This window comes from Opisthocomus hoazin, chromosome 18 (genome assembly GCF_030867145.1).
Source record: "Opisthocomus hoazin isolate bOpiHoa1 chromosome 18, bOpiHoa1.hap1, whole genome shotgun sequence".
Lineage (NCBI taxonomy): Eukaryota > Metazoa > Chordata > Aves > Opisthocomiformes > Opisthocomidae > Opisthocomus > Opisthocomus hoazin.
The window spans coordinates 14,393,736-14,420,649 of record NC_134431.1 but is presented as its reverse complement, the minus strand read 5'-3'; the positions used below and the strand labels follow the sequence as shown (position 1 = coordinate 14,420,649).

General features: G+C 44.2%; 4 protein-coding genes across 7 annotated transcripts; 3 read left to right on the top strand and 1 right to left on the bottom strand.

Moving 5' to 3' along the window:
• The first annotated feature begins 3,484 nt into the window (after positions 1–3,484).
• PRELID3B (PRELI domain containing 3B) lies at positions 3,485–9,336 on the top strand. The gene is given in 8 exon segments (XM_075438289.1): positions 3,485–3,591; positions 4,280–4,448; positions 4,786–4,875; positions 5,454–5,524; positions 6,388–6,490; positions 7,189–7,255; positions 7,258–7,375; positions 8,493–9,336. Coding segments are annotated over 8 exon segments (669 nt in total). The 5' UTR covers positions 3,485–3,559; the 3' UTR covers positions 8,512–9,336.
• Positions 9,337–10,111: 775 nt separating this feature from the next.
• On the top strand, positions 10,112–17,547 carry LOC142363483 (uncharacterized). 3 transcript variants are annotated; one of them, XM_075438287.1, is made up of 3 exons: positions 10,112–11,995; positions 12,504–13,003; positions 15,616–17,547. In XM_075438287.1, the coding sequence occupies exons 2-3, from the start codon at positions 12,883–12,885 to the stop codon at positions 16,494–16,496; spliced, it is 1,002 nt and encodes a 333-aa protein (XP_075294402.1). In that variant the 5' UTR covers positions 10,112–11,995; positions 12,504–12,882; the 3' UTR covers positions 16,497–17,547. The 3 variants fall into 3 exon arrangements, with proteins under 3 accessions (XP_075294402.1, XP_075294403.1, XP_075294401.1); XM_075438288.1 differs by having other exon boundaries at positions 10,112–12,581; positions 12,860–13,003; XM_075438286.1 differs by having other exon boundaries at positions 10,112–13,003.
• Positions 17,548–19,097: 1,550 nt separating this feature from the next.
• Positions 19,098–20,549, top strand: ATP5F1E (ATP synthase F1 subunit epsilon). 2 transcript variants are annotated; one of them, XM_075438291.1, is made up of 3 exons: positions 19,396–19,507; positions 19,667–19,793; positions 20,407–20,549. In XM_075438291.1, the coding sequence occupies exons 1-2, from the start codon at positions 19,476–19,478 to the stop codon at positions 19,788–19,790; spliced, it is 156 nt and encodes a 51-aa protein (XP_075294406.1). In that variant the 5' UTR covers positions 19,396–19,475; the 3' UTR covers positions 19,791–19,793; positions 20,407–20,549. The 2 variants fall into 2 exon arrangements, with proteins under 2 accessions (XP_075294405.1, XP_075294406.1); XM_075438290.1 differs by lacking the exon at positions 20,407–20,549 and having other exon boundaries at positions 19,098–19,507; positions 19,667–19,794.
• A 1,231-nt stretch (positions 20,550–21,780) lies between these two features.
• On the bottom strand, positions 21,781–26,074 carry TUBB1 (tubulin beta 1 class VI). The gene is made up of 4 exons (XM_009933854.2): positions 25,832–26,074; positions 24,048–24,156; positions 23,755–23,865; positions 21,781–23,623 (listed from the first exon to the last, which is right to left on the bottom strand). Exons 1-4 carry the CDS (start codon positions 25,886–25,888, stop codon positions 22,551–22,553), a joined length of 1,350 nt encoding a protein of 449 aa, XP_009932156.1. The 5' UTR covers positions 25,889–26,074; the 3' UTR covers positions 21,781–22,550.
• Positions 26,075–26,914: the final 840 nt, after the last annotated feature.

The following is a 26,914-nucleotide window of genomic DNA, read 5'->3' as shown; positions in this document are numbered from 1 at the left end:
GTGATACCTGAAGCAGGGTAAGCAACCGGAGCTCACATCCTCCCAGCCGCAAGGAAGAGCAGCAGTGAAACACAGAACTGTTCCCGCTTACTCTGCACTGTATCCGTCATCTGCAGTCTTTCCACTGTGGAATTCTGGTTGTGGTGATCCATTATGAATGCCACTTCTGACTTGCATTCATTTCATTCAGAAGTCCAGCTTGAATCACTGCCGTTGCCGCCAAACCCTCTCCAGTTTAGCACTTAGTGACATTGTGTACTGCAGAGCAGCCTTGTTGATCACTGGGATTAGGGCTTTGAACCAGGGTGGTGTTTCCAAGTGTGACACAATACCTGTATTCTTCTTACAGAAAGCTAAACCCATGATTGTCTAAGCCTGAGTGGGTCTGACAGCTGGGGACTTTGGTAGCCATTATGGGGTGCGTGGACAATCTGGACCTAATGCTGGAGATCAAGTGACTGTTGGTTTGTAAGCTTATTTCCTGACATTTATGTTTTTCAGTCAAAATGATGGATATTTTAGGAAACTGCTTAAAGGGGACAACTCACACCTCCCTGCTGGCAAACGTGTCATAAAATGCAAAATCATAATGCCTTGTTCTGCAAATAAATTAATTGAACCTGAGAGCGCTTTCATGCACCATTCCAGAGCAATTAAAATTCTTTCTTAGTCATGCCAAGGAGATTGCTGTGCCAAAATCTATATGAAGCATATAATCACAAGGCCTATTCCATGCATGTAGCAGAGTCATAAGCAAACAGCCCCTGATACGTGTGACCTACGTAATCTCACCATGGGCTTCCACAGATTTTTATATCCTTTCATAGATGTCCATTACGGTCCTTAATGATCATTTTGGTAGTACCTGGGGCTGGACAGACTTAACTGAAAGAATGTTTTATTTGATCTCAGTTATTAGACAGACACTGTCAACATATAGGGGACTAGATATCGAATTTTATAGCATTAAATTCATCATAAAGATGGACACAATATTCTCAAGATGAAACATCACCAACATAAAGAATTCTAATGTTTAGGACGCGCAACTTTTTCCTCTGCAGTTACAAATGAGCATTTTATATTACTAAAGTCTGGTTTTCTTATTTATAATTTTATTATTCCTTTTAAAAGCCAGGTTTATAAGTAGTTCAGCCCTTGATATCACCCAAATACAGAAACTTACTTGAACCAAACTCCTGTTAAAATAAACTAAAGTTTATATGAGCAAGAACAGTTGAGATCTAGCTCCTAATCTGCACCATGTGTTGACATGCTTCCTTCTTGGACATGTTATTTTGCTTTGCTTCCAGTAGTTAGTGTTCCTTTTACAGAAAACAGCTGATGAGAGGCTACAGATAGCCTAACGGATAGGAGACGGGTATCTGCTGAATTGCCAGTGTCTATTTAAGGGTCACCATCTTCCACAACTATGTATCGCATTCTGAGACCTCTCAAAATGCTCAGCATTTTTAACATCCTTTGCAAAATTCTCCAGTTGCAGAAATCACTCTGTGGGTCTTAAAACTACAATGGATTTAGAACTGACCTGCAATCTTCCAGAAATACCTTTGTACACTACGACAGATTACTAGCATGTTAACAATGTTCAGGTGTAGTCCGTTGAGGTGGAAGAGTCGGGAAAAATAAGATCAAGATACGTCTCTCCAGCAAAAATTTGTTCTCTAACAGCTCTCACTCAAGCATTTGCTGCTGACAGAATCTGGTAGTTTATCATTAAGTAGTAGCTTCTTTGTACAATAGTCTCTGTATTTGATGTTCAGTGTGAACAAGAATGTATGGGAATATTCACTGAATCTGAGCCTTTCCACAGACGGGCTAGGATTTCTGGCACTGCAGAAAGATGGCAGTACTTGCACTGTGTGAAGTAACCTGTTTCTGGGAAATTTCACAGAATCACAGAATGGTCGGGGTTGGCAGGGACCTCTGTGGGTCATCTAGTCCAACCCCCCTGCCGAAGTAGGGTCACCTACAGCAGGCTGCACAGGACCTTGTCCAGGCAGGTCTTGAATATCTCCAGAGAAGGAGACTCCACAACCTCCCTGGGCAGCCTGGGCCAGTGCTCCGTCACCCTCAGAATGAAGAAGTTCTTCCTCATGTTCAGCTGGAACTTCCTGTGCTTCAGTTTGTGCCCCTTGCCCCTTGTCCTGTCGCTGGGCACCACTGAAAAGAGTCTGGCCCCATCCTCCTGACCCCCACCCTTCAGATATTTGTAAGCATTTCTAAGGTCCCCTCTCAGCCTTCTCTTCTCCAGGCTGAACAAGTCCAGCTCCCTCAGCCTCTCCTCATAGCAGAGATGCTCCAGTCCCCTCATCATCCTCGTAGCCCTCCGCTGGACTCTCTCCAGTAGCTCCTCATCTTTCTTGAACTGGGGAGCCCGGAACTGGACTCTCAGACGTCCAGAAATGTCCCTCTCAACCCTTTCCAGTGAGGCCATCACTGCGCAGGTATCAGTACTGAAGCGTCACTCACTGATTAAGAGTGGTGTCCATGACATGCTGGCCTGCTGTCCCCGTTTGAAAAAAATACAATTTTTACACAACTCAAGGCCCTTTTAACATTGTTTTAGGAATTTTAGAAGAAATTGCTTGATGGTGTGCGACTAAGTGCACGTGGGTTTCTCTGTTGTTTTAGCGGATTTCTTACAGCTTTATTAATCTGGTAAGTCACTTCTGCTTCATGCCAAGGGTGAGTAAGAGACACAGTTCCGGACAGCGCGTTGAAACCCTTCCACGCTGGAACAGCCGCCTGCCGCAGAGGTGCTCCTCGGCGCGGAGACCGGCGCAGAGGCCGTTGTGTAACTGGGTTATAAAACAACTCCCAAGCAGCGCGCTTATAAAACGACCTGGCTGCAGCTGCCGGGCGGGGCAGTGGCTGCTCCGGCCCCGGTACGTGCCCGGCCCCGCCCGGCGGCTCGGGGCCCCCCGGGGCCCCCCGCGCCCTCTGCCGCCCGGCGCCCGCAGCGCTGCCCGCAAGCAGCGGGGCCCGGCTGGGGCGGGGCGGAGCGGGGGGCCCTCCCCAAGCCCAGCGCCGGCCGCGCTGCCGGGGCCAGAGGGGGAGGGCCTGGGGCGGCCCGAGCTGGCGCCGAGCGGTTGGGCCACGGGGCTGTGCCTGTGAGGTGAGCGTCTTACAGCGCGCGGCCTTCCCGGGACGGCCCGCACGCGCACCGCGGGCCCGCTCGCAGCTGCCACCCTAACTCCGCCCTCAGCGCTCCCGCTCGAGGACGCCGCGACACAATCCCTGAGGCGGGGCCGCTTCCGGGTTCGGCCCCGCCATGCGCAGGCGCACTGCGCGCGGCCAGCCCACCAGGCAAGGGCGCGCCGCGGCTGAGGGGCCGCTGCGTCACTGTCACGCGGTACGCGACCCCCCGTCAACGCCAGCGCGGCGCCCCGCGGCGATTGGAGGAGAGCGCTCGGCGGCGCGGGTGCGGCGCGCTCCTCGTGCGCAGGCGCAGTAGCCGGCGCCGGCAGTGCCTGGCTCCGCGGGTGCGGGCGGAGCGCGGCGGCGCCCTCAGCCCGGCCCTGCGCCCGCCGCCGCCATGAAGATCTGGACCTCGGAGCACGTCTTCGAGTAAGCGCGGGGCGGGGGGCGAAGCAGGGCCGGGCTCGGGGCGGGCGCTCTTCCGGGGGGGCTGCGCCGCTTCCGGGCTGCGCCGGGCCGGCGGCGCGCCGCGGCTCGCTCGCCTCCGCTGACCTTCCTGCCGGCCGGGTGCGGGCAGTGGGTGCGGAGGGGTGCGGGCTGCGGAGGTGCTCACCGACCCGGGCCGGAGGCGTACCGGTGCGGCGCGGCCCCAGCCGCCGGCTCGGGGCTGTCTGGCTGCCGTCCTCACCTTCCGCCTGTGGGGGTGGCCGCGGCGCCGGGAGCCGTTCCGCCTGGACTCGACACACCCGCGCTGGAAGCGACGGGAGGGAGGCGTTTGTTAGAGCCAGGCAGCAGCGCCCGAGCTGCTCTGGCGTTGCTGAGCCCGGACGCGAGTTGCCGTTTGTCAGCGTTCGGCCGCAGGGGAAGCGCGCTTGGCGAGCTGTCAGCCAGAAGGGGACTGCGCTCGGGAGTCCTGGTCCGTCAGGTGTGTCCTGCGCTTGACTCGCATGCACCACTGCCCAGCCCACAAACAGAGGCTTTCCCCTAGGGAAGGGTATTTGTAGAAGTTGAACTGCTCTAAAAATACAAAACAATTGATGCGTTGCGTTCAGTTTTAACAGAAGTCTTGTTAGGCGCCGGAGGTGTACAACTTTGTGTCGCAATTGTGTTTTGGCAGTCACCCCTGGGAAACGGTGACGACGGCCGCCATGCAGAAGTACCCCAACCCCATGAACCCCAGCGTGGTGGGGGTTGACGTCCTGGACAGACACGTGGACCCTGGCGGGAAGCTGCACAGCCACAGGCTCCTCAGCACCGAGTGGGGAATCCCCTCCATTGTGAAATCGGTAGGCCCACTGTCGCAGGGCGGGGCGGGCGTGTGAACCAGGCATTGTAATAGACATGTATCATTTCATAACTTTAATGGTTTAGAAACATAGGCACTTACATATCAGGAAAGCTCAGCAGCAGTTCACGCAGTGGCTAGATGATAGTCAGAAACTGCCTGGGTCTTGGATTGCTTCCGTCTTCAAAATGAGATCTGTCTCATCTGAATAGCTTTGTGGTAAACTAAAGCCAAATTCTGTTGTCTCTGTGTCTGTTCAATACAATAACCTCTGTGTATTTAAAGGCACTAAAAAATCGTGATTGGTTAGCATAATTAATTCCCCCCTTGTCGTCTAGCTCATTGGCACGTGCAGAACAAGGACGTACGTTCAGGAGCACTCTGTTGTTGACCCGGTGAAAAAAACAATGGAGCTTAGATCCAGTAATGTAAGTAGCTGTGTGTGGGCAACTGAAATAGATTACAGATTATAGTAATTCCTTGTAAATTTCGAAAGGAAAATAATCTTGAAAGTTATTGGAAAATTGCGTTAGAGCAATACCAAGGTAAAGGTTTAAGTAATGGGTTTATGGCTGACTGGTTCTGGTTTTCAGAAAGGACCCGGTCAGGACAGAAGCAGCTGAACATAGCGATGAGCAAGACAGCAGTAGTGGGGGGGTGGGGGGGGTGTTAAGAAAAAAATTGTAAAAGCCATTTGGTGTACACTGTCAGCGTTTCCTGATCATGTAACGTTTTGCTCTTTGTACTGCTCCATCTGTCTCATCCCACTGTTGACATGTTCTTATAAATGTGGTAATTGTGGTAGATGATCAGAAAACTTAAGGAAAGAGAACTACGTCAGCAAATGCTGACGTTAGATCTGTCTGTCTTGTTCTATAACCCTGATATTGTGGGAAAAGTATAGTGTTTAAATCGGATATAAGCATTAGTTTTGAATCTGCAGTTTTATTTATTACATTCCTTTAATGTTTTTTATCAAGGGGTAATCTTGCCTTATATCCTGCAGATTTCATTTACAAACCTAGTGTCAGTAGACGAGAGGCTTGTCTATAAACCGCACCCTCACGAACCAGACAAGTGAGTACCTCTTTGTTCGGAGACTGCCCTGAAGTAGCGCAGGCTTTGGCTTTGAGGATTCCCGTGGTTTCCCTTGAGCAGAAGATGAGGTTTACGTCACCTTTGTTATGGTAGCTTGTCTAATGAAATGGACTGTCATTTTCTCTAGTGACATTGCTTCTGCAGAGCACGACTGGGAAACGTGCTGTCGTGCTATGATGCAGTCCAGTTCAGATCAGCTTTTCAGGGAGTTCTGTGTCCTCTCTGTAACTGAGTTTGTAGACATCTTCAGTTATCGGCTCCTTATTTCCGATCTCTTCAGCAGCCTGAGCACAGAACGTGCACTGGAAGCACACTTATCTATGTTTAGTCTATAATTTTTGGTGTTTGGTTTTTGGGTGGTTTTTTTTTTTAAGGCAACTTTAGAGCTTGCCGAGTCTGTACTCCCGGAACAAGTCATAATTTTGAAGGATCTTTCTAGGGATTCTAACATAAGAGGGTTGGGTTGTTTTTTTTCTCTCATGACAGTCAGAAATGCGAAATCCCGGTTGTTGAAGGGGTTGTCTTAATACTGTTTTCCCAGTATACCTTCAGTCCAGATCTGCCGTTTCCACTCTTAACTTGCTGCTGCTAAAGATGGAAATAGTTGAGTGCCACAAAGGGACACCTGGACTTAGTGGGGACTCTTGGGTTTTATTTTAGGAGTAGAAGCATAAAGCAGTTAAGCACTGTGGAAGCGAGTTGTGTTTATGGGGCAAGAAATTCTGTGTTATACAAGACAGCAGGTGAGGGAATGTACTTGTTGGGGAGGAGCAAGTTTCTTGCAGCAATGCATTCTTTTTTAAACTACTCAGAATAATTCCGTTTCCTGCTCTCTGTTTCAGAACCATTTTGACACAAGAAGCAATAATATCTGTAAAAGGTGTCAGTCTCAGCAGTTACCTAGAAGGGCTAATGGCAAATACAATTTCCTCCAATGCTAATAAAGTAAGTATGACCCTTGTGTAAAATGTGTCACCACCGGCTAAATGACAAAGGGAATAAAAATCTCTGTTTTACTTTTTGGCTCTGTCAACAGTCTTAGGAAGGGTCTGCATAGCTGTACTGCCTTTACCGTAGAGACTGAATGCTCAGCTTGCTGAACTTCCTCTGTTGTTTCCTCTTGTGAATGGAGATACTGAATTATTATTGGCAAAGCTCTGAATCTTCACTGGAAGAACATCTCCACTCACTGCACAGTCTGTTGCTGTCGCTCTTTTGCTGTCCTCTTGATGCCATCTATTAGTTTGTGCTGTTGGGAAAGGATATGTATCCAGACAGATCTGAAGCAGTTATGTGGGAGTAATGAAGTGATGTTCTAGTTGAGAGTCTGTCCTCTGGGAACCCAAAGTGGTCTTGAGTTCCGCTTCAAGAATGATAAAACAATCCGGATAAAAAGTTTTTTGTAGCTCATAACATGAGCACTGCTGACATAAGGAATTTTTTCATGAAATGTAGGGCAGTACATGTTCCTGCAGTAGTCTGGTTGTTACTAGTCTGAAGTAAATATCACGGAGGCATGTATTTCTGTACCTTTCCTTCCTTTTTCAGCTGTAGTGTCTTTAGTCATTTTCGGTAAGACAGGGTTTAACCTGTTTACTTATGTGCTAAGATCTATACACTGATAAACTTTTCTTTAACTGTAGGGCCGCGAAGCATTGGAATGGGTAATTAATAGACTGAATGCTGAAATTGAGGAGTTTGCAGCTTCAGCAAGAGGAACCATGAGGAATTCAATGGCAGCAGCAGCATTTGTAGAGAAATGATAGTAAATATACCGGTACTACTAACAAGGTTTAACAATCTGAAGCTTCTCTCTGGACCTAAATACATGTATCCTTTGTTATTTAAAGGCATACCTGTGTAAGTATAAAATTTAATTTGGAGAAAAGCTGAATTGTTCCTAATGAGACTGATGCGCGAAGCCTAGTTAATATATTGGTTCAGCTGCACCGAATTTCGGTTACAGATGAAGAAATAATTTTCAAGTATAGTTCCTGTATTTACATGAACACTAACTTATAATGTTTTCAGATATGAAATAGCCTCATTTAGTGATGAGGCTGCATACGGTGGAGCAGACTGGCATGTTAGGTTAACTTCTGTGGAATTTTTATTTTTGTGTGACTTATGGACTACCTCTTTTGGGACCAAGCCCAAAATTAAGCAGAATGGTTTGTTCCAGCATTGTTCTGTTTGTTGATATTTGACAGTTGTGTGATACAACTTGGTTTAATAGAAAGTTTATTACTTGATGCTTGAAATATAAAAGAATGTACAAAATATTTTTTTATAAGCTTCTTCACTGGTTGAGCTAACATGGTACTCAAATTGTTTTTCAGTCGATGTAGGTAAAACGTACAAAGTGTCTTTTATCTACTGAGACCTAAATTCTATTCCTAAATGCAACATTAATGAGGTGGGCTTGCAGTAACTTAAAATTTGACCTTAAACTTCTAGAATAAGTATCTCCATTTCTAAAAGCCCATTAAATAAAGGGGTACAATAAGCATAGAGCCTTAATATCTTGCAAACTGCTAAGGCATCTAAGAATAGTAGATGTTCACTTCAAAATTTCAAAGAACCACTTAAAGGACAGAAAAAACTTTTATGAAGTTGGCTAGAGAGATACCTAAACATAAGAGGAAGTGATATTAAAGCATGTTAACGATACACTCATTAACTTGATCACGCTCCAGAAATAACCTGTTACATCAACTGAATATGGTGTTGTCCTTTAATTTAAACAGTGTTCTAAGCTCCAGAAGGTCTTTTACCTTTTGAACTGATTTGCTCACAATACAAGGTTCTTTAAATTAAAACCTTGAGAATAAAATGTTTTCTGCAGTTTGTGTTCGTTTCATGGTACTCGCTGCAGATTCTTGGTACTGTCACCAGTCATTAGCTGTGGGAGCTTAAAGGTCAGACCTTGACATCCTTGCTCACACAGTACACCAGTCTGCTGGTAGTGCTGTTGACTTCAGCAGCGGCTGTCTGTCCCGTGAGGCTCCTTCAGTACAAAGGATAAATGGAAGGACACAGCCCTGAATTGGGTGATGCCTGTATCCCGGTGCCAGAGGCTTTTCCTGGAATTTTGATTCTAAGCTTACAAGTAATTTCAAGACTTTCTCTTAGCCTTTAAGAACTGTAATGTCACCTGTTTCAGCACATTTTACGTTACATGCCATTTGTTATATCAGAATTGCCTATTGAATAGCGTCTGCTGTATAGAGAACCAGAGGTTATTTTAAGTGGTAAACACATGGGAACACAATCTTCTGTAAAATTTGTGTAGGGGAAAAATCCAGGTATATATAGCTTCTGAAAACTTAACTATTCTGAATATTTTTCTAAAAAGAAATGTTTTGAGACTACATTAATAAATTGAAATCTTTGAGGTTTGCCATGCTTTTACAGGAGGTTATTGCAACTGAAATGGCATTTCAATTGAAAAAGTGTATGTGAAACTTCTGCAAAACAGTACCATCATTTCTGATTAAAATGCAATGCTTGCAACTGATTTTAAATGTTTGTTTTGCCGTTAGCATCACTTGGCATTTTAAAGTCAATCTTTTCTTTTCCTAATTTTTCTGCACTAAGGACTATATAGTGTGAACTCACAGTTTGCCCTTGCACTGAAAAGAACTTACTGTTTGATTTTTGCAAGCATTCAACAACTTCTGGCAAGATAATTATTTTTCTTTGTTCTGTTTTATTTGTATGTCTGCATTTCATTCTGTCAGGGAATATGGCTTTCTGTATGTGGAACTTTTAAATAAAATTTTATCCAAGTACTGGCTAGTTCCTGAAACTTTCTGATCTCTTTGGTTTAACTGCTAGGTGAGTAACCTAAACTGAGGAGGGTGAGGGTGAAGAAAAACTCTGGAGTTAATAGCTTCTTTTATTGAAACTCATATCCTAAAATGCATAGTTACAGCTGCTGTGGATGTTTTTGCTTCTTAATAACTGCTTTTCTGCAAATCTGACACATTAACGAGCAACCAGATTTTGCAGTTTGCTAGATCCTGCAGAAAGATTTTCAATCTGCTCAGACTGAGGGTTGTATGCTACAGTTACCTGTTAAGCAGTGTGTCTCTGCACGTGGAATCTAATGCTCGCCATTGTTGAGAGCAGAAAAGAACAAAACGTTTGGGTCCCTGCAGTCATGTAACAGCTTGCCTGTTTACCCACAATTCTCACAATAGGAGACTGCACCTAGGGGGAGTGGGGATTGTGTGTGCAGCAATTGCAAAGTCTGTGGTGTCCTGTCACAGAAGGAAGTAGATCCTGCACTGTGCTCGGTGTGCACACACACCCAGATACTTTCTTCACTAGCCACTTCAAGTCGCATGTTTGCTGTGGATCAATTTTGCAGTGCACTGCAGGGCTGTGTCACGGCTGGCAATGCTCTGAGGAGTGCAGGGTGCTACAGATGAATGCACCGATGCTGCAGTTAGCATTGTGTGTTTTGGTGGCTAGGGGGAATGGAGGAGGTGGGTAAGAGGAAGGAGCTGCAGCTGGAGGGACAAAGCTAAAGGACCAGGGAGAGGGGAGGGGGATGGAAGGGGCAGAGGTGGAGGAATATGACGTGAACAAATCAGTGGCATGGTCTCTGGTGGATCCCTACCTGCTTCAGCTTGCCTAAATGGATTCGTGCTTTACCTTATCTGCAGATTCAGGCTTTTAAATAAGAAAAACCTCAAACTCGCCCACATAACTTCGCTGAGCAGTAGAACAGAAGTGAGTAAGCTTTAGAGCCAGAGCTCAATGGCCTGGAGAATATTTTAAGATGGCACTGTTAAATCTTTTGTTCTCACTGCTCACCTTCTGAAGTTCTTAGTAATAAATCATTAAGTTTCCTCGCTGTTTATTGTCTTAATTATTCTGGATGACTTTCTTGTGTCCTTGTGACCCTTAAGTACTCCAACACAGCTACTAAGGATGTCTGCGAGGAGGAGGGACATGCTACAAGTCCCCAGAGCACCCTTCTAGAGCAAGTTGCCTCCAGAAATGCTATTACAGTTAGCTTAAAACCAGAAGTTTAAATTGCAGTAGCTGGAAGTTTGAGGTCTTGGCAAGCTTAATGCCCTATTCTGTTGAGACTGAACACTTGCGTCATATGCTGGGTCTAATAGAAACACAGTGCTCTTGAATTCTCAGCTCTTTGTATGGACATAGCCATATGCCTATGGACAGACTTCCGAATGAAAATGCTTACCTGATTTGTATCTAAAACCTGAAACAAGGAATGCAAAAAATCACTTTTCCTCAGGTTTGATGTAAGAATTGGCCATACCAGTGGTGGGATTTTGGTGTTAACTTAGCAAAGATATTTTTTTTTACTGTAAATTACACTCACCTTGTCCTTCACTTCTTGATTTAAACAGGCTCAGGATGGCTAAAGCAGCACTATAACGGACTCACTTGTTTTACCGTAACTGCAAGGCATTCTAAGAACAGATCTATAGGGTTTTTAATGTTTTCAATGCTGTGTAGTTGTCTAGCTGCACTATAAGCTTGTTAATGACTTGTGTTTGTGCACCTTGCTAATTGCCTGTTACTCTCGTGTTCTGCACAGTACTGCTTCTGACAACCTGAAAAGATGACAGCTGCTCCCATGGAAGAAAGCAAAATCCTAAATTTACTATGACACTGAAATGTGTCTATATGAACGCTAAAATAATACCACTTTCTTCAGTCAGCAATAGAAATTAATTACTTTTAAAAAGGCTTGATTTACCTGAGAAGTATTCTTGCTGACAACGGGTGTCAGCACCTGTTCAGTCATATGGCAGTTAACTATAAATGTACACCAGTTATTTGTTTTGGAAAAAACAGAAAAAACTTTAACCACCATTTCCTACAAAATTGCTGATCTGTCTGTTGTGGTCTATATTTGCAGTTAAACTGTACAGTCTAGCATATTTCCAATAAATGTCATATACGGTAAAACTAGGCACCCAGTGCCTAGTAACTGCAACCTTTCAAAGCTCCCTGGCATTGACAGCCAGTTGGTTCAAAGGAAAGAGCAGCATCCTGTTGAGGTTCACGTTCATAGAAGTGACAAGCGCCGATAAAGAGCTTGTATGAAAGCACTTGAGTCATTTTAGAATCCTTCCATTTCTCTAGGTGAAGATTGTTCTTTCACTTGCACAGGACCTGTTTATTTGCTTCACAGATAATCTGATAGCTTTGCTTTATATGTTGCCATAAAATTGAGTTATTCTAAAGGTGAGGTTACATGTTACAGCTAAGCTGAACTAACTGCTTACCTTCAGTGAAAGGATACAGTCCTGTGTCTGCCTGCCTTCTTGTTCCTGGCTGTGCTGTCCCCCTTCTTCCTTTGCACTGAAGATAGTGGTCTTCACACCCCTTGTTGAGCCAAGTCAACTTGTTGAGCCAAAGAAAGATGAATATGAGAAGTGATACAATCTTTACACAGCCAGCAGCAAGGTGAGATACACTGAAAGAGGAGAAATGGAGGATCTCCTTATCTATAGGAAGCTATTAGGTGGGCTGAAATTATATTGCCTCTGCAGTGTGTAGTACAATAATTTCATATTGCCTCTACTAGAAAGAGTATTGATGCTGTAAACCATATATATACACACACCATATATATAAACCATATATAACACAAAAAAATACAGTTTTGTAAAACAGTAACATTGTTAGGTGAAAGTCTTTCTTCTCAGACACACGTACCACAAGAAGTTCAACACAAGATGGCTATTTCACATTTTTTCTCCAAAAATGTTTGACAGTCCTTTAATCAAAAAGTTTAAAAACACTGAACTAAGAAAATAGTATCAGCTAGATAATATATTATATAATCTAGCCGAATAGATCAGCTAGAATATAGTAAAATGAACAACATATGTAGTAAATATTTTCCTAATCATGTACCAAATCCTTTTTTACACCAAATTAATGAAACGATTGCCCCTGCTGTGAACTTCAGTATTCCCAGAGCCTGTTCAACTTTGTGGATACGCTAGCAAGAAATCTGTTTTATACTATGGCAAGTAGCATCATTTGGGTGAGTACATGTTAACAGTTTTTTTGGGATGATGTAGATATTATTTACCTGTGAGATAATTGCTTTGGCTTATCTAGATTTAAACTCATTTAACAAAATCTAGTAGGTATGTTGTGAGTTTGGGAGTAAGGATGTGTATACCAGAACCCATACTTGGAATGTATTTATATTTTATAGTCATGTCATACTGTGAATGATCTAGCTGAAATACTAAAAGCCCTTAACCTTCTTAGCATCATACTCTGTACAGTTTTATTTTCTCTGTTTATAATTACCAGTCTTGAAGGACATTCAGCAAGCTATGCAATTGCCCTGCTTTTCCTGTGAAAGAACAGATGATGTTATTTCCCGATCTGCAAAGAGAGATGCAGTGATGGCCCTTCTTTACCTGGGATCCTGTCTCTCTTCTCTTTCAAAGAAGCGTAAGCACCTATAAAACTTACAAATGTCTGCAATCAGGCTTCAGCCACTGATGTCACCTGGGTGTTTTATTTAAAACTTTTATTCAATACTATCATCAACTGTGGGCAGAATGTTTATCATGCTATTTTATCATAACAACATTTCAAAAGTAACATAGCTAACATAAGTTACTAAACACATCAAAACAGGAAGTAATGCACAGGATTCTTCAAACTCAAGTGTACCTGAATTTTGCTGTGCAGATCCTGGGTCCCTCCAGAGACTATTTTTGCCAGATTTTGTAGAATGGACAGCTGAGAACTTGGATGACACCGCAAAATTATTTTTGCTTTGAATCCAAGTGACAAAAAGTTAAAAATTCATGTCTTCTGCTTCATCAACTAACCTTCAAAATGTTGTTGTCCTGTCATAGGAAACAGCACAGAACTGCAACTTCATTTTAAGATTAGAGCTGATTTCGGAGTACATTTTCTGCTGGTGCTCTGTGCTGAGTGCTGTACTCAGACAAGAGGAGATTTAATAGGAGATGACCCGTACTGTCATCAGCATGGCATGACTTCCAGTAGCTGTAGAACAGATTAGGGTCATCAGCAGAGAGAACAGCAGAGCTTTACCAGCACAGCCCAATATGGCTTACACAGACAGAGAAAGGAGATAAACTCACAGCTATCAAAGGTAGGAAGCGTTATTACTGACCTGTACGTTTTATACAATAGTGGCCATAATTCCACATTTCTTGACAGTGTTATTTCATAGGAAAATGTGCAATAACTTTGCCATTTTAAATTAAAGCAGAAGGAACACAGTGAAGAGATGATGGAATTCACAGTCTGTTAGAAATCATGTTGATACTGGCTTTTTACTGTATTGTAATTTGCCTTTTGTATAGTTATTTGTTCTCCCCTGTACAATGCACTTGAGAATCTTTCAAGAAAGACAAAGTCAGCCACAAAATGATAGTGTTGTTAGGTAGCAAGATTTGTTGGGTTTTTTTTTTTCAGGGATTAATTATTTTTGTTGTTTTATTAAGAATATAGGTCAGCAAGCAAACTTGTAATTTCATCACAAATTATGCATGTTAAGAAAAATTCATTTGTTTTGCCTTTTGATCTATCAATATTGTACTCTTGATAGAATTGCAACCACGTTACATGAGCTCTAAAATTACAGATGCATTATGAATAAATATTAAGTATATTCAGGAACTATCTCAGATCTCATTATTGGTACATAAGCAGCTTAATTTTAGTCTGGTAATTTTTGTGCTAAATCCCCACAACGGTAATATTTGCATAGTAAGACATCATTCCTGTCAACTTCAGTCCATGCTCAGCAGACACCTGCTTCAGTTAAGAGGTGACCTCAGTGGGAGTTCCACGCATGGTGATTATGTTAAACCCATTATACATGCATCTGGACATCGGTTGTGTAATAACACGGGCAAAGCTTGGGTGTATCCACCTGAGAAGCTGCAGCCTCCTGTCTATGTGTCTTTTACTTTCTTGGTCCATGAAAGACTTTTGTGATGATTCTCTGAAAAACTTTGTGCATTCCTATGCCTATGTCTGGAAAGACAACAGCAGGTTTCAACTACTCTCTGCTTTGCAGCACAGTCTTGAGACAAGAGAAGGCAGCTGTAGATCAGCCTCTTGAGCTACTCATACTATAACTAGATGCACCTTTATGGACTGAAATATAAGTTGTTCTGTTCCCTTTTTAATTAGATATCTGCCTTCTATCAGAACTTCTCTTAGTATACTTTTATTAAACAGTTAAAACTAACAACAAATTTTAAGTTACTGTTATTACAGTACAGATTTTATGTCCAGAGGTACAAAATAAAAGTAATAAAAGACCTCTCTTTATCTGAAATACAAGTAGACTGGATGGTGATGAAATGTGTATTTCTTAGCGACAGAATCAGTTTAGCATCCTGCTAGCTCCCAAAAACAAACCCTACACACGCTGTAGAGAAAAATACTGTTTTCTTTGCTATTTTTGTTATCGTCATTAGGAAGAGCCACATTTTTTAGTTAGATGTTACGAGTCAAAAGGAAATAATCCCTCATACCTTTATAGTTAGAGGCCCAGTTTGACTTGTGGTTGCCATTTACAACTGTGTATTTTTTAAAAATTTCTCTCCATAACAGTAAGCAGCCTAGTAGCTGAATATCCTACAGTATCTGGAAAAGAAGAACAAAACCACTTCATTTTGCATTCTATTACATAACTATTATTTTATTCCAGACCTTCAGCACAGGGAGATGGCATTTGACAAGAGAGTATTCTTTGTCAGGCCATCATAGATGCTAAAATCTGGTTGAACAAGGAGAGACATGCCAGGACAGAAGAATGTCTGCTACTGTATGTATTATTCTGTACTTGTACATCTGTACTGGTCCTCTGTGAAGGAGCAGTATTCTAAGTAAGTCTGTGAGCTCTTGTTACTAGTTTTCTGCACCGTAAGAGAAACTGCTAAGAGATAGAAAGATTAAAACTGTATACTTAGTTATTTTCAAAAGTAGTATTATTTTGGTTCATTATGTCTTTCTGTTTTGTTTTGGCATGTTATTAGAGATCTTTAGTTTAAAATACTTCTTTTTTCACACAGTGATGTTGTGGATTTACTTGGCTTTTCAGTGTCATCTCTTCAATCTACCTGGACCTACTTGGTCTCACTTTTTTGCCTCCCTGGACCCCTCCAGTGTCAAGACTTCAGCCTCCTTGGAACTCTTTAAAATCCCCTTTTCAGATTCTTTGGATTTATCCAGTCTGAGCTCTTCATCCTCTGTGGACTTCTCCAGTCTCACTTCTTCATCTTCTCTGGACCTTTCAAGTCTCACATCTTCAGCCTCTTCGGACTTCTCCAGTACCTCCTCTTCAATTTCCTTAGAGCTCTCCAGCCTCACCTCTTCAGATTCCTGGGAGCGCTCCAGTTTCACCTCTTCGATTTCACTGGACCTATCAAGTCTCACTTCATCAGGCTCTCTGGATCTCTCTGGCGACAGTTCTTCAGTCTCCTTAGATCTCTCAAGTCTCACCTCTATACCGTCCCTGGATTTCTCCAGTCCTACTTCTTCACCCTCTCTAGACCTCTCCAGTCTCACCTCTTCATCCTCCCTAGATGTTTCCAGTCATACCTCCTCCGCTTCCTTGGACTTTTCCTGTACAGTCCCTCCATCCTCATTAAATGTCTCAGAGCACACCTCCTCAACCTCTTCAGAATCACTAGATCTCAACAATTTTAACTACTTCATGTTTCAGAGCTCCTCTGAATTGTCCTCGTCGACCTCTGAGGAAGTTTCTAATCTCATCTCTACACCCTTTCTGGATGTCTCCAATCTCACCTTTCAGGATGCTGCTTCTCTCACTTCCTCAGTTTCTTTGGACATTTCTAACCTGACATCTTTAGTTCCCCCAGATCTATCCACTCTCACATTCCTGGATGTTGCTAATCGCACCACTTCAGCTTCTCTTGATCTCTGCATCTAACCTTCTTAACATACCCCTTTTTCTCTCTGCAACCTTTCTATACCTTTCTAAACTTTCCTCCTTTATGTGCTTTTTCCTAAGTTCTGTCTCTGAAAGTTCTTATCTGAGGAAAGTTCAGGGCTTTACAAATACATCCTAGCATCTAAACAGGTTGTACAAATCTATAACAGTGCCTTGTTTACAGTTGCATAACCATCAATATATATTCTGGAATTTTTGTAGCATACAATTTCTGTCACTAATCTGATTTCCGTTCTGTCTCAGCATGGTACCTCTCCCAAAGGTTTAACTTTTTAAATTCATGCTGAATTTTTATCTATCAAGATAGAGCTAAATGTGCAAATAATTGCATTCAAGTTGTGTATCTCCTTTATGGATTTAAATCTGAGCACATTGCACAGAACTGCAGGCAGAGGCATTTCACATGGAGGTACAGAGAGAGAAGCTGCAGTGGGAAAAGAAAACTGGAAAAGAAAGAGCAGGTGAGAGACAGGGGCTAGGGAGAGGAATCAGAGAAGGTGTCGGGTGGAAATACAGGGACATGTAGCTGGAAGAAAGGCGTACAACTCTGCTAGCATAATTTTTTTCGGCCAAGCCTTATTTGTGGCCTGGGCTGCCCACAAGGCTTAAAATAATCTTACTGATAACTGTTTTACCTATCAAATCATCACGTTTTTTTAACATTACCATTAAAAAAGCATTTGTATATAACACTCCCTTTATCACGATAGGTCAGTAGCATAGTTACTGTGTTGCATCAAATATGTTGCATAGGCAGCAGAGAGGGGCTTCCTTAAATCTTTGGTGCTCTCGTATCTTTTTCTTATGATTGATATAGTTGGGTTTTACAAAACAACTATGTTTTGTTTCAGTATCATATCACTGACACCCTTTCTGTGTCAAAAGCACTGTTGTAACAAATTTTTTTTTAATTGATTCATTTTTTACAAGTTGGAAAGCTTTGATCCAAGAAGCAGTCTGTCTAAAGCTTAGGATAAAAATTGCTCATATGAAAAATAAATAAGAAAATAAATGCATGAAATAAGAAATATTTTCTGCCTCATTTATACTGGTTATTTCTTTACAATTAAGTAGGAGAGATTGTAATACAGGGATTTTAGAAATGAGCCCCAAATTCAATTGGAGCAAAGTTGTTTAGGAGTTATAAAAGAAAAAAATCACAAATCGTTGGTCTACATGGAAGGAACCAGTGTAATGTAGTGTCCTGAGGTGTTCACTTTCAAAATGTCATTACAACTGGCACTAACTAGAGTCTTCTTCAGTAATCTTAGCAGAGAGATTAAGTAGGGCAATTAAGGACAGGAAATTCTTTCCATCTTCCCACTCTTTCTCCCTGGTTGGTGTTCCTACTAATTACACTAATAGGCAATCTTCCCCTACTGTCATATGCCATCCTGGAGGCAGACTCTGACATACCTGAACAACTGCTCTTTTTGTCCTGGTGGATCTATACCGACATTGTGAGGTGTGGGTTGTTAATTGCAATGGCTCGGGACTAAATGAGATCTCTAATAAAGCTGAAAATTATTCTGTGCTTTAAAAATGTACTGTAAGTGAAAACATCAATGTGAAATCGCTGTGTGATTTCCAGGGATTTGCACTTCAGCAGATGCCAAAATCGGCAGGAAAACACAAGGCCTCTGTGCAGAGAGGACCAAAGTCACCAGTGTTTCCTCAAGGCCTGTACAGCTTCTGCAGGATTCTCACAAATTCTGTGACGTGGTTTGGCTCGGGACAGAAGGAATAGAGAGAAGAGGTATACATACTTCAGTGCGAGGATTTAATAAAAACCCAATCCATAACCTCCTTAAATCCTTAGCCCTAATTATTTAAATGAACATTAGATTAGGATTCTTATCAAATTTGATTCGAGTCTTCTGATAACTTTTTGCTTATTATATATGGAAAATTGTCTATTTTTTCCGTTCAGTGTCAACAGATGTTCATAGCTTCTAGCTTGCTCTGTTGTCTTTTACCAATGTTTAGAGCAAATGATTGAATATAATTTCAGGTGTATGCATAAATGGCCTTACATCCAAAAGCATCCCATGCCAAGGCATCATGTCCGATGGGATAAAACTCTGAACACGGCACCGCTTGGCCACACACACAGATTAAAACTCCAAACTGAAGACAGTCAGTGTTACACAAATTACCGGCTCCACATGCTTGTGAACCATTTTCTTCTTTACAGTCTTACCGCGAAAAAGCGAAGAACTGACGGCACAGAGGGGTATGACAACGGATTCGGCTGGGAAAAACCACGCTTTTAACCACGTGCTTGGCTTCTTAGGTTACAGCAGTACTGCTCAGGAGCGCGTTAACATGTAACTAACGTCGCTGGTGTACACCTAGCCGTTAGCCTCTCAGGGGAGTCAGACCTTAACTGCAGCTCTTCAGGTAACAGTCGCGCACTACCTGCCCCTCCGGCACGTCACCGGCTCTGACCGGCGGCACGGCGCACGCGCTCCCGCTGCCCCACGCCCCCGAGGCGGGTCCCAGCTGGCCGCGCCCGGAGGCGGAGCTGAGGCCTCCCCGCACAGGGCAGGCCCCAAACCTTTCCCCAACAGTTCCTGCCGGCGGGAACCGGGAGAAACACGCGGGTGCCGTGCGGCGCTGACCGCGTCCCTGTGCCTGCGGGAGAGCGGCAGCCCCGCCCTACTGCCCGCCTCCGGCTCCCCCACCGCGGGCAGGGAGGCGCCGGGCCGCAGCACGGCTCCTCAGGGGGAAAGGCCCGGCGCCGCGTGCCTTATTCAGCCCTCTGATTGGGTCGGTGCTAGAGGAGAGCGCTTGTGATTGGAGGATCCACTGAGTAGTTGCCATTAGTCGGCCTCCCTGAGGTAATTCGGATTCCGATTGGCGGAGGGATCATTCCTGCTGGGTGATTGGCCTGAGCGCGGCGCTGCGGTGTTCTCTCTTCCGGTGGGCGCTGACCTTGCACGGCGCGGAGCCGCAGCCATGGTGGCCTACTGGCGGCAGGCCGGCCTCAGGTACCGCCCGCGGCGACGGGCTCCTGTCGCGACTGCCCCGCGATAGACGGGACGGCAGGAGGCGGGGGGCCTCGCAAGGGGGGGGGGGAGGGGCAGGGGCTCTTGGGACGAGCTGGGCTCTCACCTTGGCGTTCTCCCCCCTTTCCTCCCCGTCCTCAGCTACATCCGGTACTCCCAGATCTGCGCCCAGGCGGTGCGGGCGGCGATGAAGCCTCAGTACAGAGCGGAGGCTGAGAGGGTGGCCGTGGCCACCGTGAAAACCGTGAAGCCCAAGAAGGAGTAAAGCGTGAGTAGATGGGGCGGGCAGGGGCGGCTCCTGGCAGTGCTCCGTGCGAGGGGCGCTGGGTTCCGGAGCGCGCCGGGCTGGGGACAGCCCGCGCCTCCTGTTTGCGGGGAACCGGCCCTGCTGTTGGCGGGTGAGGCCGGAGCGCGTTGCTGGCTGGGTCGGCGCAGCGGTGCGCGGGCGGGATGGGGAGCCTCGTGGTCCCCTTAGTTCGGTGGAGCGAGGGAGTGTCTCCGTCCGCTTTGAGCGGTTTGCGGTTTGGCCAGAGTTGTTACGGACTGACACGGAACGGCGGCGTTTCTGTGGGACGTGCAGAGGATTCTCGTCTCTGCCGAACCGAGAGACGGCCTCTGGACTGCTGCTTCCCCCGTCAGCAGGCTGACTTGAGTGGGGGCTGGCTACCAGCTGGGAGAGGCAGGTGCTACGTGTGCCTGGAGCTGTGGTGCTGCGTGTAGCGCGAGCAGCTGAAATCTCTGCTAAGTAGAACAGCTTCCAAACGGTTACTTGATTCTATGGTTCTCTTCCAAATCTGAGATCAAATATTATTACCTTTTGTTTGAAGCATACCTTGTATGTGTTCTTTGATTGAATAACTTGTATTTTGAATCTCTCACAGGAACTGATCTGTGGTGAATACTCTAACAGCAAATTGCAAAGCTGTAGGCAAGCTCGAGCTCTGCAATATAATGTCATCACGTTAACTGTACAACTTGCCTCTGTCTGTAAATCAGCATGCTAATAAATACAATTGTTGTGAAATGAATGTGTGGGAAGTGTTGTTCCTCTTGAAACAAAGTACTCCCATTTTCCAAAGACATTTATCTTTCACTTGTGTTAAAATGGAAAACTTTTTATCGCAGTCAGTAGCAACATACGTTTATTTTCTAGGGCAGATCTCTTGTTGGATTTCATGCTGTTATTTCCGGTACATCAATGAGTGAGAGACTGAATTGTTGTTAAAACGTTTCTGCCTACTTCATTTCAATGATAATGATTACTTTGGAAAAAGAAGTTTTCTTCACCAAAACCTATGTCAACAGAGAATATAGGCATATAATTTTGATAATAAAAAATAGTTCTGTCAGTTCTCTCAGCTGGAAGTGGTACGCTGGTGGCTTTAAAATTCTCTGTCATCACGGTGTTCGTCTTCCATTTGTGCTTAGGACAAAACTAACTCGGTGAAAATCAGTCTGATGAGGCTCAGCGTTAAGACTAAACGAAGCAGGGTGCTTCGCCATGGATGTGCTGCACGGATCTAATCTCCAAAGCTGTCCGCAATGCTGAGCGGTGACTCAGGAGCTGGAGACCTGGCTGCCTGGACGAGGGGGGAAGGAGGTGCAGGAATCCCTGGACTCTTTGAGCGCTCAGCTATCCCCTGTCCTGCTTCTGAGCACTTGGTCACTTCCCTGGGCGGGCGAGGGACATGCGTTCACTGGGGAGGGGAGGGATGGGGCTGTTTTGGTTTGGGGGGAGTACTGGCAGCTCCTGCTGCTGTGTGTCTTGCCAGCAAGCCTGACATCATCCCGCTGCACGGGGAAGAACACAGCGTGCTTACAGAACTGGCTTCAGGTTTGTGCTCTGCTAGACACTTCCGCTGTTGGCTCAAACGTGAGGCAGTGCTTTCTTCACAGTTAATAAACTTTCTCTTGTAAGAGCATAGCAAAACAAGCTCATTTTTTTCATGTAATTTAGTCTTTAGAAGAATAAACTGATTTTTGTCTATCAAATATTTCAAGTATTAAAGTATTTTATCAAATGGTATATAGTTTTTATTTTAAAGAATATTATAAATACAGTCTGAAGTAGATGGCTGTGAATGGCAAGAAACTTTTTTTTTTCCTGAAGTGAAGATAGGTTTTTGGTTTAGTGACTGCCACTGAACTTACATCTAACTAGCTGCAAACCATTCCACCCATGTGGCTGTACTGAATGATAGGAAGAAAATTTACAGTAGTTAGTACATGGGCAAAACAAATAACCACACCAAAACTTTTACACAGTGTTCACAACTTTATATGCTAATATAACTCACACTATAGTTTGAAACGGAAACCAACCACACAATGATAATGAATACAAGCTCTGCAATAATATAAGCCAGCAAAGTGACAGAACTACTCGAGTACTTTTACAAAACATAAGAATGTACATATTCAGTCTTTTACCCCGTGTTGTTTCCCCTCCCCTCTCCCTGCAGCTTAAGGAACTGAAGTTCTACGCAGATCTAGAGAGATCTGTGGAGCGTGTAATAAAATCAATAGTGCCTTTACAGATGTGCATGTGTTCCCAAACCAGTAACAAGTTCACAAACAAAACATGGACTGTGTTTACCTGAGAATAAGTTGATAGCATGTTCTGCTGTTGCTTATGGTCCTGATACATATACACAGAGGCTGTATATTACATTCAGTATATGGTGATAATATTCTAAAAGTGAATTCATTTACAAGAAAGGCTGTTGTGAGTGACTCTCAATAGTGGCTCTTTTTTGGGAGAGATGCAGTTGTTTAGGAGAGTAAAGTATGGCTGCCGTTAATTTCACAAGCGTTGTATTGCAATATTGGATATATTTTGGCCAGTTGCTGAGAAAGAAATCTGAAGAAAGGTGTTATTTTCAAGTAAGACTGGTTTAGCCTCCAGTCTTACTTTGAGTGTACAAATACACCATATTTTCAGTATGCAGATGATGACGGCTACTGCTTTTTCTTTAGAAGGTGTCAGCAGGCTTGGTCGGAGGATGTTTTTATATTACCATTGTTTTCACGCTGCTTCCTTTTCTGGGCTGGCTTCTGCTTCTACCTCTTCATATTCCTCAACATCTGCAGTGGCATCCTGGTACTGCTGGTACTCGGACACAAGGTCATTGGTGTTACCTTCCGCTTCTGAAAACTCCATCTCATCCATACCTTCGCCAGTATACCAATGGAGAAATGCTTTTCTTCTGAACATAGCTGAGAACTGTTCAGAAACCCTGATGAAGAGCTCCTGAATGGCTGTGTTATTGCCAATAAAGGTAGCTGCCATCTTCAGTCCCCGCGGTGGTATGTCGCACACAGCCACTTTGACATTATTAGGGATCCATTCCACAAAGTAGGAACTATTCTTGGTCTGGACAGCCAGCAACTGCTCATCCACTTCTCTGGTAGACATTCGGCCTCTGAAGATGCATGCCACGGTTAGATAACGTCCACGACGAGGGTCGCAGGCTGCCATCATGTTGCGTGCGTCAAACATTTGCTGAGTCAGCTCTGGCACCGAGAGGGCTCTGTACTGTTGGCTGCCTCGAGCCGTCAGTGGAGCAAAGCCTGGCATAAAGAAATGCAGGCGAGGAAAGGGCACCATGTTAACAGCCAGCTTCCTCAGATCTGCATTCAGCTGACCAGGAAAGCGGAGCGAGGTTGTGACACCGCTCATCGTTAGGGACACTAAGTGGTTGAGGTCACCATAGGTGGGATTGGTGAGCTTTAAAGTTCTAAAACATATATCATAGAGAGCTTCGTTGTCAATGCAGAAGGTTTCATCTGTATTCTCGATTAGTTGGTGGATGGAGAGGATGGCATTGTATGGCTCTACGACCGTGTCGGATACTTTAGGTGAAGGCACAACACTGAAAGTGTTCATAATCCTGTCGGGATATTCTTCTCTGATTTTGTTGATGAGGAGCGTGCCCATACCTGAGCCCGTGCCACCACCAAGCGAGTGGATGAGCTGGAATCCCTGCAGGCAGTCACAGCTCTCGCACTCATTCCTGACCACATCCATGACATTTTCAATCAGTTCAGCACCTTCTGTGTAGTGGCCCTTAGCCCAGTTGTTTCCAGCACCAGAGTTACCTGTAAACAGAATTACAGAAAGAACAGCCACAAAATCAAGCAGAGAATTTTTGATGGCTACAAAGAGAGGAGTTAAAAGGCCATTTTCACAGTTGACTCTAGTTAGTTTGCTGACAGCATGCTGTACGTACCATGAATAAAATTGTCAGGTCGGAAGAGTGGGCCTATTTTGCTAGACCGTACACTGTCCATCGTACCAGGTTCCAGGTCCACCAAGATAGAGCGGGGCACGTATTTATGGGCTAGGATGAAAGCAAATGAATGCAAACAATTACTGTCAGGAGTCAGGCTTATAATCTACGCTGAAAAATCCAACCCACCTACAGTGATTTGGGGTTATAGCTTTTTTAAAATTACTTATTTTAACCTTCATTTTGGCTCTGCAGATTGCTCTGCCAACACCCTAACAGTGCTGAGCACTTACAGTAAGCCTCATTGAAGTACACGTTAATTCGCTCAAGCTGCAGTGACGCATCCCCTCGGTAGTTTCCAGCGATGTCAATCCCATGTTCATCACTTATCACCTCCCAGAACTGAAAAAGAAAAGAGGTTCAATACACTTGCAAAGATTTACTTATTTTCAGCACGAGGTGCTCAGCATCAGCTCTGCTGTGCTCACACCTGACTGCACGTAAAGTGGGAACTGTGCCTGACATGGGGGATGTTTTGCCATTTACCTATTAGATCAGAGAGGGGAATCCTCCTCTCCCCCTCCCCAAATAAGTTCAAGGGAAAAGTTTAGCAGACCATTCATGTTGCTTGGCTGTCACCCGTGCATTAATAGGTGGAGGCCCTCAGTTTGCTCCCTTTGTAGTAAAGGAAGATTGATATTGGTTTAGGTAACACAGACACAAGTAGGTATGAGCTTAACAAAAAAGCTGGGGGGTGTGTGGATTGGGGAGGGTTGCTTTCAGGCCTGTCAAGCACAAGTGGGACTGTGGCATGGCAAAGCTGGCTCAGACAAATTTGTAGGCGAGCCTTGCTTTCCGCAAACAGATGTTGGTCCTAAACGTCCTATCTTGACATTCATATGGGTGTCTTGTACCGGGGCTCTTATCTAGGCAGCAGCCACAGCAGTGTTAGTGTAGGCACACCCACCCACTGTGATGACCAGGCTATTTTAATTTTAAAGGTCTTCTGGTTTAAGCCTCCAGTCTCATTTTGAGTGTACAAATACACCATTGCCGACATGTGCATGGTGTTTTAGCATGTGCGTGCGCATTTTTCTACAGCTCTTATTAGACATAAGCAGTTTCCAGGTCAAACCCAACAGAAAAAAATATAAACCTTTTAACTATCACACTGGCTGCATTCAAACTATCTGGATCGAACATGACATTCCCTGGCCATCCACAGCTTCATGTTCCAATAAAAGGAATCAAGGTGAGATTTGCAGGAACAAGAAATGGAGGAAGAAGACAACAGAACAATCCTTCAGCTGTGATGTGCCTTCAAAGACCTCCCAGACCCTAATTAATCCAGATATTTTTTTCAACAACTTCATACTAATCAATTAAAAAAAAAAAAAAAAAAAGATGGACATCACATCAAAAAGCTATGTTTGTTTTTTTTTTTTTCTCCCAGCACACAGAGGCAGCAATGGGCGACTTCTTTCTAAGTAACAGCATGGCAGTGTTCGAATGACACACAAGTACTCCAAATGACAGGACTGCCTCTCACAGGAGACCAGTTACGCAGAAATCCTTAACTGCACCTTGTGCTACTTAAAAAAACTAATTGGTCACTGATAGCACCAGTCATTTCATTCTATTGACTGATCCAATCCCATAATAATGATTATAATGTGGCGGAGTTACTGCTGTGTAGCTGAACTAAAGCACTGGCATCACAACTTTGCAGCCCTGGTATTACTGGCTCCTTCACTTGCCCCAGTATTTTGCAGATTAGTGCCCCTGGGAATTTGAGTCCCAGCAGGAATGCTCTGGAGCACTCATAATCACTGTGCCATGGTTCTTGAAGATGTTTCATTCTTTGACAGCCTTAACATTAACCTTCGCATGAGGAGCAAGGCCATCCTTATGACTGTCACATCACATTACTCGTATTTGCTGCTATCGTGCCATGCATCCTACCACTGAGTTAACACAGTGCTTGTTCCCCCCCAAAAGTCCCCATCTGTTAGCAATGTGTGACTGCTACCACTGATCGCCCTTACTCCTAATGACCACCACTGAGCAGAGACCTTACCTTAGCTCCGATCTGGTTCCCACACTGGCCAATCTGAAGATGCACAATTTCACGCATTTTTGTGTAGCTTAGACCTGTTGGTGGCTACAGCCTAGTGCAGCTTTTCTAGTCGCAGTCCCCAGAACAAGCCCTTTTTCTGCTGCTGGGTCAGCTACGCCCAGTGCAGCCCGCCCCAAGGGGCCTTTTTATATGGGTGGGACTGTCACTCAGCCAGCGAGGGGAGTAGCCAGCAGCTCAGGCTGCTCATCCGAGCGTTTCCCAAGGAGGTAAAGCGCCTGTCCCCTGCCTGTATACAGGGTACGAGAGCACAGATGCATTACTGAGTGGCTGGAAAAGAAAATTATCATGCGCACCCCCTTGCAATTAATTCCAGGTCTCTGTGCAGCAAACAGTGTGATTCATGAATATCTGTGCACGTTGTATTTGCGTTTCAGTATTTTATACATAACATATACAAAACCATATGCATGTGTAGAGAGTATAGCCAAAAATAAGTGATCTTAATTTATTAAGTACATGTGCTTCTGTCACACAATTTAAATTTTAACATCATATGAGTCACACAGGACAACATCCGTAACCAAAACAATAACAACTTTTGAGCAGTAGTCTCCTATAATTTTAACATTCAGCGCATTGCCGAGCAAACTTGCAGTTCACTAATAAGCACCATTCTCGGTGTCTAACTGCACAAAGGAGGGGGACAGGATCAGTAATAAAAAAATTACTTTGTAAAAACATAAATATACCACTGCGCTCTCAGTGATACGTGTTCCTTAAGCAGTTAGTAAGAATCCATCAGCTTCAGCCAACCTAAAATTTGAATCAGCTTGTGACTAACTTGCACAGAGGCGCTCTCTCTCTCTTTCTCTCTCTTCCTTTCCTGCCATAAGGAATACAGTATTTCTTATATTTGTTACTTTTTTATAACTATTTCAGAACTTGCCAGGAAAATGCTAGAGGTGAGAACCCAGTTCCACTGAAGTTAGCTGTAATGTTCACTGTGCGAAATGTTCCACTGCGTTAGAGGAAACGAGGCAAGGCTGAGCAAAACATGACACAGTCGTGTTGCCTGCTGATAAA